This window comes from Vicugna pacos, chromosome 7 (assembly GCF_048564905.1).
Source record: "Vicugna pacos chromosome 7, VicPac4, whole genome shotgun sequence".
NCBI classification, from domain to species: Eukaryota; Metazoa; Chordata; class Mammalia; order Artiodactyla; family Camelidae; genus Vicugna; species Vicugna pacos.
This window is the reverse complement of record NC_132993.1, coordinates 20987240-21005974: the sequence shown is the minus strand read 5'-3', so window position 1 is coordinate 21005974 and position 18735 is coordinate 20987240. Positions and strand designations below refer to the sequence as shown.

The window sequence follows — 18735 nt, the reverse complement described above, 5'->3', positions numbered from 1 at the left end:
CCTGCCCTCCATCTCTGGGGCCGTTGACACAGGGAGGGCCTGCCTTCCAGGCTGATGAGTCAGAGGGGCTTTGCTTTCCAGGAGGAAGCCAGCTGAAGCAAGGGTGTGGATTTTCAAATGTGTGCAGAGCCTAAAATCCTGTCCAAATCAATCTTCCCGTAAGAAATGGTGAAAAAGGAAGGGCTGGTATTTCAACTAAGAACCATTACAATCTGTTGTCCTCATGTATCGTCATATGCTATTTAATATATTAGGACAATGCATACAAATTGGTAGTTCATCGTTTGAATCTGGCTTATAGATACAATTTTTTGACCTGAACAATTTTTGTTATCTTTTCACTATGGAAGATTTTAAATATTTGTGAAAGTAGGGACAATGGTATGAAATCCCCAAGTAGTAGCTTCAACAATTATCAATTCATAGTGTTCCTCATCTATCTAAACTCCCACACCCACAATGAGATTATTCCGAAGCAAGTCTTAGCATATTACATGTATAGTCAGTACATATCTCTAAAAGACAAGGACATTCTAAAAAAAACCAAAACTACAGTACCATCACAACTAATTACTTTTTATCCAATATCTAGCACTTAAAAATTTTAAGACAATTAGAGAAATTTTATTCCGTTGTAATTGTGGAAGAAATTGCATTATTTGTTCTGCACTGTTTTTGCCTAGATGCTACTGACTCCATCTCTGTTGTGTTAACATATTTTGTCTTCTGTATTTCCTGTAAAGGGGTACTTTGACCCAGACTCTAGATTCTAGAGGCTTGACTGGATGCAGGTTTTTGTTTTGACAACCTTTTAGTGGGTATTGGAATTGTTTCCATCTTTAGTTATTATACACAATGCTGTAGTGGACAGGTTTGTGTGCACTTATGTCTTTTCACATTTTTGCCAGTGTATCTTTAGGACAGATCCACAGAAATAGTATTTCTGGGCCAAAAGATAAATATTTGTCTAATTTTGGTAGGTGTTGGCAAAATTCTGATAAATCTCTTAGTGTGGCTGTTTTCCCACAGTCTCAATAGATTATATTGTCAATTTTTGGAATTTTGCCCACCTGATAGATGAGAAATAGTATTTCTACCATTTCTCATTATGGTTAAGTGGCCTGTGCAGAGTTTAGCAATTTAAATAAAAACACATTTAAATGGTTTCAGATTTACAGCAAAGCTGCTAAGAGTGCCTATTTACCCTACACCCAGTTTGTCCAATTGTTGACATCTTTCATCACACCTTATATTATTACAGGACATTTGTCACAACTAATAAAACAAAATAAATACATCATTATTAACTAAATTCTATCCTTAGTCAGATTTCATTTGTTTTTATTTCACACTCTTTTTCTGTTCTAGGACCCATCCAAATTATCACATTACATTTGGTCATCATGTCTCCTTAGCCTCCACTGGTCTGACAGTTTCTCAGACTTTTCCTTGTTTTCGATGATTTGGATGGCTTTGAGGGTACATTTTAGAATGTCCCTCATTTGGGGCTTGTCTGATGTGTTCTTCATGGTTTTTGTTAAGTAAGACAGCAGTAAAGTGTCATTCTTACCACAGCGTATCGAGGGTACATACTATCACCATGATTTATCCCTTTTGACGTTGACCTTGATCACCTGGCCAAGGTAGCGTTTGTCAGGTTACTCCACTATAAAGTGACTCCTCTCCCCACATTTTCTATACCATACATCTGTATAGAGGTTACAGAATTATTAACTCATGCCTCTTTAAGAAACTTTACCAACTAGAGGACAGCACTTACACAGTTCCTTTTGTCTTAGGCTTAGTTTTCAGTCATCCACAAAGGTTAGCATCTTTCCTCCTGACTTTATAAAGTTTTATTTCCTCTTTAGATTGAAATTAGTTGTCAACCCTTTAAGATTAGGTGATGTCACCTATCTGATTTCCAGCTTCTCTCAAAAAACTGGCAAACATTGTCTCATATTCTCCAATGGCAATAATCAGCCAGAAATTTAGATGGGAACGTCCTCCCAGTTCAATACAGTCCTCACCCAGCCTCCTTCACTCTTCACTGCCTCATTCCTGCAAGTACTTGCGTTTACAGCCTGTGATGAATCCTGGAGCAAAGAGATGGAGAACGGGTGAATTATTATGGAAGCCTGGCAGGAATAGCTGCACTAGGTGACCATTCACGCACTGCCTTCTCCAGTACTGCGGACAGCTCAGCAGCTGCCGAAAATCTTGAGTTTCTACTTTTTGATTTCTTAAAAATAAAACATGAAAACAAAAACAGCACACCTGGCTGTCATTTCCTAATAGATCTCTGAGTTGTAGCAGCCAGTGGTGGATTAACACTATACAAAAGTGACGGACACCACACGTTCCAGAGGTTAAAGGCAAGACATGTTGCCATTCACTGCTCCCTAGCTATGCTGGAGTTCTCCTTGGTAGAGGCCTTTGACTGCCCTGCTGGCCTCTGCTAGTGTTTAAGTTGGAATCCACGGGATACTGATGCTCATGCCCTGGGGGATGAATGCACCTCTCCAGCACCCAGTAGTTTCCCTTACTTCCTTCCTCCAGGGCCCCCTTCCCCACCGAATTCATCTGTATATCCAATATAACATTCCATTTCAAGACTCCTTCCTTTCACTCAGCTTTTCACTGACATAAAGAACTTTTCAGTCTCTGTGGAGTAGGAGAGAATATTGATAAAGGAACATTCTCACAAGGCAACTTTCTCATTTGCTGGTCAATAGATCTCACAAAGTCAGGCATACCTTGTTGCATAATCTTGGATTTTTAACTTCTTCAAATTTTGGCTTCATCTTTGTAAAATGACTCAGTACCCGGGTTACACAAGGTGGACACGTACTTTGCATTCATGAGGGGTTGATGCCATTCAAAAGTGCAAGTTCCTGTCTTATTTATCCTACATTCTCAGTTATTGACTTTTATAAAACAGGTACCTAAAAAAAATCACAAGTTACTTTTCTTCAGCACAATCTTGCGGGGAATAGCCCCAGTGGGTGATTTGTGTTCCACATAATCCTGACTATAATTTCTTGGCTAAGCCAATCACGGAAACGAGGGAACAGACAATTCTGTGGGGGCTTTATGACTTAGGTAAGTTCAGGTGCAAGACTGTCATTGTACTTCTTCTAGACTATGTCATGCAGGCACACAATGTCTACATTAGGGTACCAGATCCCAAACAGTTCCTTTTTAACATTTAGGTGGGTACCCTTGCTATGTCAAAAAGTCACAAAACTATTTGTAAGAACTAGTCTGAAGCAATCTGTAACACTTAAGAGTAAGCAATGAGGCCCTGACACCACTAATGAGGTTAGAGCTCTGGTTTCCAAAGCTACAGCTGTGGAGAGGACGCTCTTGGTAGTCACTAGGCTGTGCATTCCCAAGGCTATTTTTCAGTGGCTAGGGAGAGTTATATTAAGCCTTCCATAAGTTTTTCAATCCCAGATACATCTTTCTGTGATAAAAGCCAAATTCCTTAAACAGAGCAAAACCAACTGGTTGTTGCAAGGATCTAGGATTGGACTAGGCTTCAAAGTTTTATTGTTTAACCAGAAAATGGGCAGGATGGCTGGGGGTAATGTGCTGATCCCCAGAATTCAATAATCTTACTCCAACACTGTTCCCCATTGTTCTTTTTCTCTTTCCTTCTAACATTGCCCCTTTAGAGAATACAACTCTGAGTACCACTGATGTTACGTAGGAGGGTTTGCTTCATGGATTCCAAATACAAGATGCCAACTCTGCAGTCAAGGTTATGCGATCAAAGCCCAATTAGTACAATATACTGTAGGATCTCATTTATAAAAAAACTCAAGAAAATGCAAACTAATCCACAGTGACAGAAAGATCAGTGGCTACTTGGGCAAGGGGGAAGATGGGAAGAGGCATGAGGAAACTTGGGAGTAAAGGGTATGTTCACTATCTGTTGTATTAATGGTTTCATGGGTGCACCCTATGTCAAAACTTATCAATTGTATACCTTAAAACACCTTTAGCTTATTACATGTCAATTACACTTCCAATAGTTTTTTTTTAATCCTAAAGACCAGATACTCAGTAGGTTAGGAAACAATCTACTTGGGTGGCCACTGTAAAAAGAATATACCACATTTCATTGAACATGACACGTGACCCATTCTCCTTCCCACTGAGGCCACATGAAAGGATAAAATGTAGAAGTTTTAGGGTGAATTGGGAAAATAAAAAATGCAAAAAGGGCCATTGCTCTGAAATATGAAGGGTCCGTAGCAGTAAGGGCAGGGGCCTGCCTTTTAAACTTTGTACTCACATGTCTATTAGAGAGTAGCTAAGACTATTCACTTAGGCAGTCTAGCTGTGCCATTTCAGATCTACGAGGCAGTGAAAGGAAGTAAAAACAAACACTGATTAAATTTTAAAAATTTATTGGTTTTTTTCCTCCTTTTTCTTGTTGCTGTTGATTTGTTCTTGAGATGGCTACAACACCAGACAGAACAGTGCCCTCATATCTAACTCCTGTGCAGGGCTGCAACTCCTTTAAAACATTAGGAGTTGCTCTGGGCTTCCCTCTTCTGCCTCAGCCCCCGTTAAGTCAAATAATTTCCACATTTTTTTAGTAAAATACAGTTAGCCATGTAAACACTTTTTTCCTCTCACATCTATGGGTGAAAAATTAACTAAAAAAAAATCTTAAAAAACTAAAACTTAGGTATATACTCCTATCCCACTCACCCTAATTTTGGTTCTCTCTAAATATGATGACAACCCAATGCAGATTGAAAGCGGACTCAAGAGACTGAATAGGGTCAGGGTTGGGATATACATAAATTTTGGCCCTGGCAGATCCTAGTATCAATTGATGTGACCATGATAAAAAAATAGAACAGGCTCCTTGCTTACTTCTCTTTGTCCCAACAACTCTACAGGTGGGAAGAATCTGTTGGGAGAGTAGAAGAAATTTCCACTCACTTTCATTAAAAGACAAGGAGGAAAGAGAAAGAAGAGAGGGCAGGAGAGAGAGGATGAAATGATAGAAAAACATAAGGGAGGATGATCCTGACCCTTCCTTCCAATTGCAGCTATTTAATTCATTCGAATTCCCATCTTCCCTAAGTAAATGGTTTGTTTCACAGAAAGTTTTGTACTTTTATTTTTCTGTGTGCGCACATGCATGTTAGCATGTGTGTGTAGGTACATGTATGTATGTGTGTGTGTCATTTGCTACCAGGACAGTGTTTCAGTTCTGGTTTCAGTTTAGTTTTCCTTTTTTTTTTCTTTTTTATTTCCTTAAAATTATTTTTCCTTTTAGAAACAAGTTCATCAAGAAATCAGCTCCCCTCCCACCACGCCGGACAGGCCGCAGCCATCTTTTTATTAAACCGCGCTGATTTTCTCTCACACCCCCAAACAGGAACTCCTCAGGATGGCCTCAGAAGGCTGGAGTCTCTCCCTGTCTGGAGGGACGCCCTGGTGGCGGTGAAGGCCCCTCTGCCACAGTGGAGGTTTCTGATTGTGGGACACAGTCTGGTTTTTGTTTTCTTCCTGTCTTCTAATTAAAAAAGACATTCCTGACAAAAGAGAGAAGACAGTCAGTAACTGAGGTCCAGGAGATAGCAAGCATTTTATAAAGTCAACCTCAAGGCAGAAGTTTCTATACTTGCTCAGGTACCTAATTCTGGCCTCTGTCGTGAGAAGTCACCGGGAAGAAAAAGAAGTTGTATTTTCTTACTTGTGATTTTAAAGGAACTACTATGAAATACTGTGCGCGCTGCTTTCCCAATTCTGTGTGTACTCTGGAAACTAGGGATAATATGTGGGGGTAAAGAGTAAGTGGCGAGTCCAGGCTGAGCACTACAAAGCCAACCAGAAAACCTCCATTTTAAGTCTGTTTAAACACTGGGGTTTCATGCAAGATTTTATTTTAAAAGAAGGCTTTGCCTACTAAAAAGAGTTTAAAAACCACTGATTTAGACTATGGAAAAGGTACTATGTAAAAGTATGAAGTAGAGTGGTTAAAAGTGAGGACTCTCGCACCAGCATGTCTATATTTGAATTGTGGTTCTATTAATTACTGATTATGCTACCAAGCAAATTAACATCGTGGAATCTCAATTTGTAAAATGGAAATAATAATAGTAACTAATCCAGAGAACTGTGCGAGGACTATCTTATAGTTAATACATAATGTGCTTTTTGCACATAATATGAAGCACTTAGAACAGTATCTGACACACAGTATGGGCTCCATAACTGTTAGCTAAGAACATCCACAGCTATGCACAAACCACCCTATGTGTATCAATGTTAGCTATTACACACATTGCGAAACTTGAGGATCCCAAGTCATAATACTATTCATTAAAGTTTAGAAATAATTTCTGGTGTGAAGAGGTACTGAACAGCATCTTCACCTACAAGTGCATTTAATCACAGAAACCACCAGTGAGAGGACTGCATGTTCATTGACAACTGCCTCCAGGGAGAAAAAATCCTGCTTAAGACATCAAAGGGTGGATTTACAGAAGCGTTTCCTTTCTTCTCTCAGTCAAGGAATTGGCACCATATCCTACTACCCAGTCCTTTCCTTCCTCAGCTAAGCTTTTTGCTTTGCTTCAGAATCAGGAAGCACATGGATAAAACTGATGATCAGAGCTTAGACAAAGAGGCTATCTCCTTTCTTAAACCTCCTGCCTCGGTCAAAAACCTGGCGTTTCAGTGTTCCAATCGCAAAAATGACAAGAACGAGCATCTTTATTCATTAAATCTGAAAGGTCAATTTTAGGAGAGCAGAGCCATGTATCATGGTCCACTTTAGATCAGCACTGTTTTCACCGAAGCAGCCAGGTTGAAAACTGTTTGTTACCATACATACTTACCAACCTAGAAGTACCTGTAAGAAGAGGGGAGGAATGTTTTAGTATGTGAGATATTCTGTAACAGTAACTTTCTTATGGGGTTGAAAATGGCATTCAAAAGAAGCTGACAATTATTTGGCTGCCGTGGCCCAAGAAAATCAGGGCCCTGCACTTCCCAGCTGTTCAGTAGTATTAAACTGTTAAGTTCTTCCCTGACTCTAACTACAGTACTAGTCCCAGGATGGGCATTAAAACCCATGCCCATGACCAAGGATTCCCGACAGCCCAGGGAAACACAGGCAACTATACACCACTCACCTGGGTGACAGGCACAGTACAGGAGTGTGAGCTATCGAAACAACCTGGTGAAGTCTCGCAAGGCCCAGCAAACTTGTTTACATTCCTCCGCACTAGAAAAGAAAAGGGAGGTTGGTCCCTGACTGATGAGAAAGGTGTAATATGCTGAAAAACAATCACAAAGTTGAGGTACAGCGAGAACTGTCCCAGCTCTGCTAGGAGCTCTCTCCATCATCTCTTGACTTTGCCTCTGATCTTTCTGTAACTCAAGAGTAAATATTAACTATTGTATATGAGAATAATTACGAGCTGTGTGGTCTTTAAAGAGTGGGCTTTGGAGAAAAATTGCTTAGGGCTGAATCTTGGTTTCACTGTGTCTTTCGGCAAGTTTCCAATCTGCCTTAGTTTTCTCATCTATTATCTACTTCATGATGCTCTGAGGATTAAATCAGTTTCTACATGTAAAGTACTCCGTATAACAGTGAATAAAATAGCATTTGGCAAATGTAGGCTGCTACAACAATAAAACTTGGTTGAGGTCCTTGACATAAATATAAGAAAGCATCCTCAAAGTTAAAAACCAAGTGTGTTCACCTAAGACTGGTCATTTTAACTTTACGAACTGAGCTAACTTAGGTACCCTGGTTTCCTCATTCTCTTTTAAAAGCAAATTTTGTTTATAAAGCCCAGTCCAGCAACTAAGTCTCAGTCATCGATTTTCTAGTTGAGCAGGCTGCTCAAGGTTTCCTCCTATGGGAGGAGGAGAGGAAAGATGAAAGGTGTTAAGCACGAAGAAAGGGAGGAGGAGGAAGCAGGTCTTGGTCTTTAGGCAGGCACTGAGATGGTATGAATAGCCCAATATTCACCTGACCCTGTTTCTCCAAAAGGCCTCCTCTGTCTAAAATTGTCACCAAAAAACCAGATGATGTCATCTTCATTCTTTTGTATCAATCTTCATAATTGAGTTTTTGGTAACTAAATATGAGACTAAGCTAAAAACAGTGGAAAAGAAAGCACTTCCTAATAGGCTCATCCTTCTGTAGTCCCCTCTTTGGCTCAGAAAACCTCAGGGACCACAGCCTAGAGCCTGTGATTCAATGTCAGAAGAAAGCTCTCTCTCCTCCTTGTAATGGTTAAAAGCTAAGGACATAAAACAAGGTGAAATGAGAGCTCTTCCCTGAAGTGCCTGCATCTGGATTTCCTCAGCTCTTTTAAAACATCATTAAGAACCTTGATTTAGATCTAGTACTTGATTTAACAGAAGCTTTCTTATAGTTTCCCTCTAGCCTAAAAATGCAATGAAAGTAAAGAAGGTCTTCTGGTTTTATTGGAATTCTGCCATTTGCTCTTGGTGAATTTAACAAGCCTCAATAAAATCACTGCATTTCTTAGTCTATTTCAAAATCAATACTGATTATTAAGGAGCAGTCTTGGTGAGGTGAGCCTCTATCACTAATGTTTCCCAATGTCATGAAAGAGGAAGACAGTAACCACAGAGAATGCACCGTCTAGTTTACTATTAAAAGAGACTAAGACAACAAGATAAAGTTAAACCCAGGATAAGGCTGGAGACTCAAGATTCTTTTGCTATCCTAACGCCATACATTTTTTTCAATTCCACCCTTCTTCAGTCAGAGATCTTGGTTTAAGCTGAAAGAGATGTAAGGACTCTATTCTTACTGTCATTTGTGACACATGAGAATAAAATATTAAAACCAAAATGCAGGGGAAATGTAGTGAGACGGGGAATTAGGGATGGGCCACAGTGTCTCGAATCAGCTCAGCTTCTGCTCCAATCCTGTCAGCAATTGCTTTGGTATTAAGAGCTTCACCCAAATGTTTAACTTAAGTGTCCTTGGTGATTAAGCCCAAAGAAATGAATTTTAAAAAATAATAAAAATAAACCTTAAAAGCTAGAACTATTTTCTTCCTCAGTCCTCCTCACATTTAATATTTCTAGGTTGGTTGTTTTTATATTTATTTATATATTCATTCACTCATTCATTCAAAACTGCTACTATTTTTGTAGGTTCTATTTTCTGGCTTCTAGTCCCATCATCTCAATGCTTCCACTGTACTTCTGAATAATTTTAAGTCACTGTTCCTCAAGCCCTGTAATCTTAGTGGTGTGCTGAGAAATGCAACTCTTTTTATTTAACGTGCATAATGGAGAATAACCAAGCTCTAAGAAATGACTTCAGCAAGAAGACACCCCCACACTGGCCTATTCTAGTGTCAATACTTCCTACTCATGTCTTTTGACCTTGAGATCCTCTTGCAGGTAATAAGACTCACGGAATAAACACCAAGATAGAGAAATGGGAAGTGATGGCAGGGTTTCTTCTAGACATAATTAGTGGTGTTTGGAAAGCAAGAATGATATTTTAGAATGAAAAATTCTAGCTTTCTTCAAAACGGCCAACTAAAAATGCCAGGGAATTAATTAATTAATTACCAGTACCATCTGACAAACAGGCTTGGACTTGCTGAAATGAAACTGAACCAGTTCACCCTCCCTGCTAGGATGCCAAACAAAGCAGCGTGTTGAGGCAGGAGTAACAGGACCTTAAAACCAAAAGGGAGACTGAGTCATGCACAGAACAGAAGGTTCAAGGGCAACATACATACTACAGAAAGAGAATTACTAAGAGGAGGTGAGCAATTTTAAATCCTTTCTCTAGCACCTCAACATTACCGCTTACTTCTGTTCATTTCCCACCATTATGTCACAGCCTACCACAGGAGGAGCTGCAAAACTTGTTTAGCAGTAAGAGATCAAGTAGGCCAGATTGGTAATACACCTCATTTTCCTTTATCACAGGACAAAGATCACTGGTATTTTTGTTCACAGCAATGCATTATTTGGGTTCCTTTCCTTGCCTCAAGATTTTCCTTACACTATGGAATGTTCATTACTTTTATTTCAGACTTACTCTATGTTTCTACCTGTCATATGGATGAGGAAATATGGGCTTGGTGGAGACTTAGTCCAGAATGTGTGGGTGGTTGCCTTAGAGCTGAAGGAGATGTGCTCCAGCTAGTTCTGCAAGTACATAATGACATTCTGGCAGGATCTTTTCCAAGGAGAAAGTTCACTTTCAAGTTCACTTCCAAGCAAAAACATTCACGTATCACCTATGTGCCAGATCTTTAAGTTTGTACTTGGTATCTCATAATAACCCTCTGAGATAGGTATTACTAACCCTATTTTACAGATGGATAAGCTGAAGTTCAAAGTTAACAGTAAGTGGCAAGATTCAAACTAACATCCTTCTTCTCCCTAGGCTCTCATTTGCTCTAATCTAGATCTAGAGCCAACATGATCCTGCCTTTCTAATGAACAATGCTGGAATAGAGCAAAACAGAAGCAGAGAGAAGCAACCGTTATACTTCTTTATCTTGAGACAGTTTGTAAGAGTTTGTAGGTGAAATGCTACTTCTACTAGGAAAATTCACAGTATTTAAAAAAAAAAGGTGCTCAAAGGTTTGGGATTTTAAACATTAACAAAATTATTGGAGACTCTGGGGAATGAGAAAGTAAACCATTATGGAGAGTGAAAATAAATCAATTCTTAGAAAGAAGGGTTAGCATTTATTTTTCTCTCCCTTTAAGAAATTAGGTCTGGTTTTCAGCCTAAATGTCCATCAACAGGTGACTGGATAAAGAAGATGTGGTATATTTATACAATGGAATACTACTCAGCCATAAAAACCGACAACATAACGCCATTTGCAGCAACATGGATGCTCCTAGAGAATGCCATTCTAAGTGAAGTAAGCCAGAAAGAGAAAGAAAAATACCATATGAGATCGCTCATATGTGGAATCTAAAGACTCATGGACAGAGAATACAGACTTGTGGTTACCAGGGGGGTAGAGGGTGGGAAGGGATAGACTGGGATTTCAAAATTGTAGAATAGATAAACAAGATTACACTGTATAGCACAGGGAAATATACACAAAATGTTATGATAAATCACAGAGAAAAAAATGTGACAATGAGTGTGTATATGTCCATGAATGACTGAAAAATTGTGCTGAACACTGGAATTTGACACAACATTGTAAAATGATTATAAATCAATAAAAAATGTTAAAAAAATAAAAAGAAATTAGGTCTGGTTTTAATTATAAAGGTATACCAAGGTATACCATGCTCAATGCAAATCAAAACTATAATGAGGTATCAACCACATAGTGGTTAGAGTGTGGAGAAAAGGGATCCTACTATACTGCTGGTGGGAATGCAATTTGGTGCAGCCACTGTGGAAAACAGTATGGAGAGTCCTTTACAAAAAAAAACAAAAACAAAAACACCTAAAAACAGAGTTACCATATGATCTAGCAACCCCACTCCTGGGCATATATCCAGAGAAAACTCTAATTCAAAAAGATACATGCACCCAATGTTCACAGCAGCACAATTTATAATTGCCAAGACATGGAAGCAACCTAAACACCCACTGACAGATGACTGGATAAAGAAAATGTAAGACACCCCCCCACACTGGATTACTACTCAGCCATAAAAAAGAACAAAATCATGCCATTTGCAGGAACATAGATGAAGTTATGAAATGAAAAGTGAAAGTCTCCCTCCTCTCCCATCCTGGTTCTCGTTGTATATCTTTCCAGAAATTTACTATGCATAATAAAGTAACCTGCATGTTTATATATCATATACAATAAAGCAGCTTTTAGAAGTGCAAGTTGGTTCATTTACAACACCATCAAAACGAACAATACTTAAACTAGTTTCTTTCAGCAACATTTTATAAAGATACCAATAAGTGGAAAGACATCTTGTGTTCATAGATTGGAAAACTTAATATTGTTAAGATGCCAATACTATCCAAAGTGATCAATGCAACCCTGATCAAAAATCCTAATGATGTTTCTATGGAAATAGAAAAATCTACCCTAAAATTCATATAAAATCTCAAGTGACTCCAGATAGCCAAAATACTCATGAAAAAGAACAAAGTTGGAGGTCTCAATTTCCCAATTTCAAAACTTACTATGAGGCCATAATAATCAAAAACAGTACAATAATGAAATAAAGACAGATACACAGGCCAATGGGATAGAATAGAGAACCCAGAAATAAATCCTATATATATATATATATATATATATATATATATATATATATATATATATACACACACACACATATATATACATATACACATATATATATTCAAATGATTTTCAAGAAGGAAGTCAGACCCTTAGCATACATCATATACAAAAATTAACTCAAAATGGATCAAAGACCTAATTGTAAGACCCGAAACTATAAACCCCTCAGAAGAAAACGGGGGAAAAGTTTCATGACATTAGATTTGGTAGTGATTTCTTAGATATGACACCAAACGTGTAGGCAACAAAAGTAAATAGACTTGGAGAAATTAGGACCCTGTGCACTGTTCGTGGGAATGCAGAATGGTACAGCTGCCGTAGAAGCCAGTATTGCAGTTTCACAAAAAATTAAACATAGAATTGCCACATAATCCAGCAATTCCACTTCTGGATATATACCCAAACAAATTGAAAGCAGGGTCTTGAAGAGATATTTGTACACTCATATTAGTCATAACAGCCAAGAGGCAGAAGCAACCCAAATGTTCATCAGTGAATGAATGGATAAATAAGATACAGCATATATATGCAATGGAACGTTTTTCAGCCTTTAAAAGAGAAGGAAATTCTGATACTTGCTACAATATGGATGAACCTTGAGGACATTATGCTAAGTGAGTCACAAAAGGACAAATACTGTATGATTTCACTTATATGAGGTACCTTGAGGATTTGAACTTAATAGAAACAGAAAGTAGAATGATGGTTGCCAGGGGCTAGGGGGAGGAGGAAATGGGGAGTTGTTGTTTAATGAATATACTTTCAGTTTTGCAAGAGGAAAAAGTTCTGGAGATATATCACACAACAATGTGAATGTACTTCATAGAACTGAGTACACTTAAAAATGGTTAAGATGGTAAATTTTGTGTGTATTTTACCAAAATTGAAGATAAAAAAAAATTTGAAGTACAAGTTGGGTTATATGATACTGTCATTTTTCCCCGCTTCTTTTTTAGTGCCTCCTTAACTATTCTCTACTGATGGGCAATTAGAATATTTTCTTTTTATTTTTTTCCACTATTATCAATACCTAACTGCAATAACTCGTTTTTGGACCTATAAATTGTTCCATAACTGTATGAATGTAAGTCACCACCTAAAATTTAGTCAAAATTCAAGAATATGAAAATAAATATATGTATGTATATACATGACCAGGACATCATGCTGTACATCAGAAATCGACACATTGTAACTGTACTTCAAAAAAAATTAAATTTAGTCAAAATTCTAAAAACTCTAGATATAAAAATGAATATGAGGCAAGGTAATACATAGTTATAAAACCCAATTTAAGTTGCTATTGTTAATATTGTCAAGGATCATAATTAAAGTTTCATAAGTTTTGATTCAGTGATTGTATTTTAAGGAAAACAGTCAAAAGAAGGAAAGGGCTAGACTTTTTATATTATCCATAATACTGAACAAATGAAAATTAATAAAGGCACTGTAAGGAATCAAGCAACACCTCATAGCTATAAAACAGTAATTAGGAAGACTATGCAGCTATATTTTAAATGTTTTTTATGTTCACAGTAAAAACAAAAACACTCATGTACACTTAACATTTTAACTAAGCTGTAAGCAAGTGGCTCATGGGCCTAATGCATCCCACAGAGATGTTTTGTTTAGCCTGCATTAAATCAGAATTTAAATATTTTTAGGCATGGAAGAAATTTCTTAATTCTTAATACAGACTGCAGTCTATCACTCTATAGTATTTTATAACCAATGCTTCACCTATTCAGGCACCTTCATTTTTGACCCCTGAATATGGGTGAGAACTGAGGAGGACTTCAAAAGGATACAGACAGATTTCTCGAAGGGTAGTGGGCTGCTCAATGCATTTTTCTTTTGGAAGAAATAATGCTTCCACTTACCAATTAGGATCTTACACCAGTTAATGCATACATACCCCAAAACAGATGCACACATATACAGCATAGTGGTATTTCCCCTCAGATTAGTTTCCAATGCCAATTTGTGCAACTCAAGACTAAACAGACATAAACTTTGAATTTACAAAGGCATACAAGAAACATACTCCTGAGTAGATCTGTAACTAAGGTGGTATAACAAAGATATTTTTTCTACACATCCCAGCTGCTGTTCACATTCCTTTAAAAAACAAAAAACACCAGCAACACTCACCTAGTGACTTGTTTATGGAAATCTGTAAGTTGTTTGTGCGTCACTGTGACAGCTCCCACGGTTGTTTCCTTTGGCAAACCTTTCAAGGAATTCTCTAACCATCGACAAAAAGTCTGTTCAGAGAAGAAGAGGGATAAGAGTTTTTTCTTAGAAGTCACAGCTTACTCAGCTGAGACCCTATACTTAATAACAAAAACCCAAAGGTTTTCCTTAGTAGCATTAGCTCCCCAGACTTGGAAGCAAGTAAAGGAGTTAACAAAAATACTTTCTTTAGGCCTGCTAACCCACTGAGGGTTGGAATTGTCTACAAAGGCGTGCTTAGACTTCCCTGCAAGGGGGCAGCAGGCATCATTTCAGACAGAGCCCTTCTACCTTGGAAGTGCAGTCTCTTCTGGATGAGGCTATTGTGCTGCTCCTGTCATTAAACTTCTGTAAAATTTTAAAAATTAAACAGCTGCCAGAAAACTCTTGAGCTTAAAGATCAAAGGAAATCCAAAGCAAAGGTTCAGGTACCACAAAGAGTAGGGACAAATAGAAAGTAAACATTTCAAAATATGAATCCAGAATCTTAAGGACTTTAAGGTCACCTCTCTCAGTCGAAGTCATATCCTGTCAGTTCCTTTGTGATACCTGACTGTTCCTTGGGTTAGAAAATTCTTTTGTTGCTCACTCTTCATGCTCTTTAAAACAATCTATTTACATCTGAACATAATCTCTTTATATTTTTCATATGCACAAAAACTGCTTGCCCCCATGCCCTTTCCTCTTCAAACTTAAAAATAAAAATTCTAGAGACTTTCTCTGGGTTCTTATTTTCATTTGAACTGCTCTTCTTTGAGAAAGCTCTAATTTTTCATGTCTTTTTAAAGTAGGATGTATACTTTGGTCACAGTTTTCAGCTATTTTATATCTAAATTTTTTACATCACATACTTTCCACTTTTGTTCATTTATGATCACAACAGACTAGAGCAGAAGTAAATATTCCACTATAAATGTTTAAAAAGCACTGTACCCCCAAGGAAGACAACACTCAGACAAAAACAAGCAGAGGCAAACAAGAAGAACTCTTAATTGACAAAGTTCTATCATCCAAAAAACAACCAATGAGTTTAATAAGAAATTAAACTATACGCTGTCAACTAATAGTTGACAAAGGGGCTAAAGATACTCAATGTAGAAAAGACAGTTGTTTTAACAAATAGGGCTGGGATATTCATATGTAAAAGAATGAAACTGGGCCCATACTTTCCACCACTCACAAAAACTAACTCAAAATGGATTGAAGACTTAAATGTAAGACCTGAAACCACGAAACTCCAAGAAGAAACAAGGCCTAAAAGTACCCTGACAGGGGTCTTGGTAAAGACTTTTTGGCTATGACACTTAAAGCATAAGGAACAAAAATAAACAAACAAGTAAAACTATATCAAACTAAATAGCTTCTATACAGCAAAAGAAACCATCAACAAAGTGAAAAAACAACCTAAGGAATAAGAAAAAATACTTGCAAATCATATATCTTATTAAGAGGTTAATATCCAAAATATATAAAGAACCCATAAAAGTCTAGCAAAAAACACCCAAATAATCCAATTTAAAAATGGGCAAAGGACCTGAAAAGATGTTTCTCCAAAGAAGATAAACAAACAGGCAACAGGTACATTAAAAAAATGCTCAACATCACTAATCATTAGGGAAATGAAAATTAGAACTACAATGAGATACTGCCTCATGTTTATTAGAATGACCATAATCCAAAAAATAAGCGATAACAAATAATGGCATGGATGTGGCGAAAAGGGGACCCTTGTGCACTGTTGGTGGGACTGTAAATTGATACTCACTGTGGAAAATAGTATGGAGGATCCTCAAAAAATTAAATATAAAACTACCATATCATCCAGGATTCTACTGCTGGGGATATATCCAAGGGACATGAAAACATTAACTCAAAAAGATGTCTGCACCCCCATGTTTACAGTAGCAAAATACAATAGCCAAGACATAGAAACAACCTAAGTGTCCATCAATGGATTAAGGAATAAAGAAGTTGTGGTATACACACACACATACATACACACACATATATACACATACATACATATACATTGACTATTATCATTCAGCCATAAAAAAACGAGGAAATCCTACCATTTCCAACAAAACAGATGGACCTTAAAGGCATTACGCTAGGCGAAATAAGTCGGACAGAGAAAGTCAAATACTGAGTGATCTCATTAATATGTGAAATCTAAAAATGCAAAACTCAGAAAAAGAAATCAGACTTGTGGTTACCAGAAGCAAAAGGTAGCGGGACAGGAAACTGGATGAAAGTGGGCAAAAGGTACAAACTTCCAGTTATAAGATAAGTAAGTGCTAGGGATACAATGTACAACATGATGACAACCGCTAACACTGCTATACTAACACAGATACACAGGAAAATTATTAAGAAAGTAAATCCCATGAGTTCTCATCAAAAAGAAAAAAAATGTTTCTTTTTTCTTTCTTTTCTTTTTATTGTACCCATATGAGAAGATGGATGTTAGCTGAACCCACTGTGGTACCCATTTCACAACATATGTAAATCAAACCATCATGCTATATGCTTTAGACGTACACAGTGATGTATGTCAATTATTTCTCAAAAAAGAAACTAAACTAAAAAGCAGAGCCAGCACATTAATGAATCTTATCATCTTCCAGTAAAGGAATCTGAAAAAGTTAGTTGAAAAATACTGAATAAATTTGCTACAGATGGGTATCTAACAAAGAAAGGGGGGAACAGAGGAAAGGGTTTTAATAGGTGATATTCAAGTCAAGAGATAAAGCTGGTATGTTATCTTCTATTGAAGAATTTGTGTTGAACTTTGAAAATGGTATCATTAAGAAAGTAGTCGAGAATGCTAATTTTCTTTGGACTTATATCCTTAGTTACAATTTTAATCAGTTTACAGGGTATAGGCAACCCAAATTTATGTGAGAGTTTCTTTTCAAAAACTCAGCTGTAAGTTGGTGTTTACAGAAAACAATCTTTTTAAACTATTTAACAATTCAGTGGGTATATAGTAAACTTAAGAGCACATGGCTACTTGGTTTCTGTTCCTGCCCAAACTTGCCGCCCTCATTTTCCTCACCGGCACTTAACTGTATGTTTACAAATCCAGAATTTTTTGTAAAGTTAAATTTACATAATAAGTCTTTTGCTACCTGGGAACCAAGTATGTTTACAAAAAAGTGAAAGTATGGAAATTTTATTTCTTGTATAGATGACGTTTGGAATAAATTTGTTGGTCCCCAGGGGCTCACAGTACTTTCTGGAGTCTTAACCCTAAAGAAAACATTAGAACTCTATTACATATCTACCCTACTCGTGACTGTTTTCCATTTGACTGAGCTAATGATCAAGTAAAGCATATGCCCACTAAGGCAACATATACTAATCACTGAATTTTGAAGATGAATACACAAATCCCAAGATTAGGTAGAACTTGTGGCTCCGTAATATTAGAGTCTAAGAGTAAAAGTGAATTCTTTTTTATGAAACTGCTGAAATTGAGGCTAAGAATTGCAATCAGTTATATAACGTAGGAGAAAACACTAAGATGTACATAGACTTAAAAATTGTAAGATACTTTTATATCTGGATTTTCTTGTGGTTTAAGTCAGCTCACTTTAACTAGGTCCAACTGTATACTTTTCTGAACTGCTTTTATATTAACATCAAAAATTATACGCCTTATTTAAAAAATTATTTACAGGCTATGTTACATGCTACAATTGTGCTCAAAACTTTCATGCAGTACATATAAACCTGGTTTATGATCATGCGGCCCAGTACTGAAATTACTTGAACATTAATAGATATCCTAAAAAAAACCCTTCTCTGTGCAGGTGATAAAGAACCTGGTTCAAGAATTGAAACAGGATATAAATAAATCCAACAAATCCAAGTATAAATTGAGGGCTAGTCTTATGTGCATTTGCCTCCAAATGCTCTGAATAGATTTACTGCCAAGGAACCATACAGTACTATCTAGAAGTGAATTAACACTTTCTGAATAACCTGTAATACTTTATAACTGATAAATGGGCATCTTTCACAAGCGAACAGATTTCTGATTGGTCAGCCACATAGCTGAACTCAATGCTTAGTATTCATTTCTGGTAATATACAAACCCAGTGACAGAGACACAAATGTGTTTTCAAGAACCCAATAATGAATTACTGGCCTTCTAAAAGCTCCTTCACCTGACAATAAAATGTAGCAATATACCTAAATTAGGTTCCATGAGCA

The 18735-nt window shown here is 37.1% G+C and overlaps 1 protein-coding gene across 2 annotated transcripts in view; it reads right to left on the bottom strand.

Moving 5' to 3' along the window:
* Window positions 1-4398: 4398 nt before the first annotated feature.
* Window positions 4399-18735, bottom strand: part of TNPO3 (transportin 3) — an 82853-nt gene continuing 68516 nt past the window's right edge. For both annotated transcript variants that reach the window (XM_031674184.2, XM_015237618.3), the window contains 3 exons: window positions 14436-14548; window positions 7164-7255; window positions 4399-5558 (listed from right to left, as the gene is read on the bottom strand). In XM_031674184.2, the coding sequence (XP_031530044.1) occupies window positions 7195-7255; window positions 14436-14548 (174 nt within the window). In that variant the 3' untranslated portion in view covers window positions 4399-5558; window positions 7164-7194. The remainder of the gene's footprint in view (window positions 5559-7163; window positions 7256-14435; window positions 14549-18735) is intronic.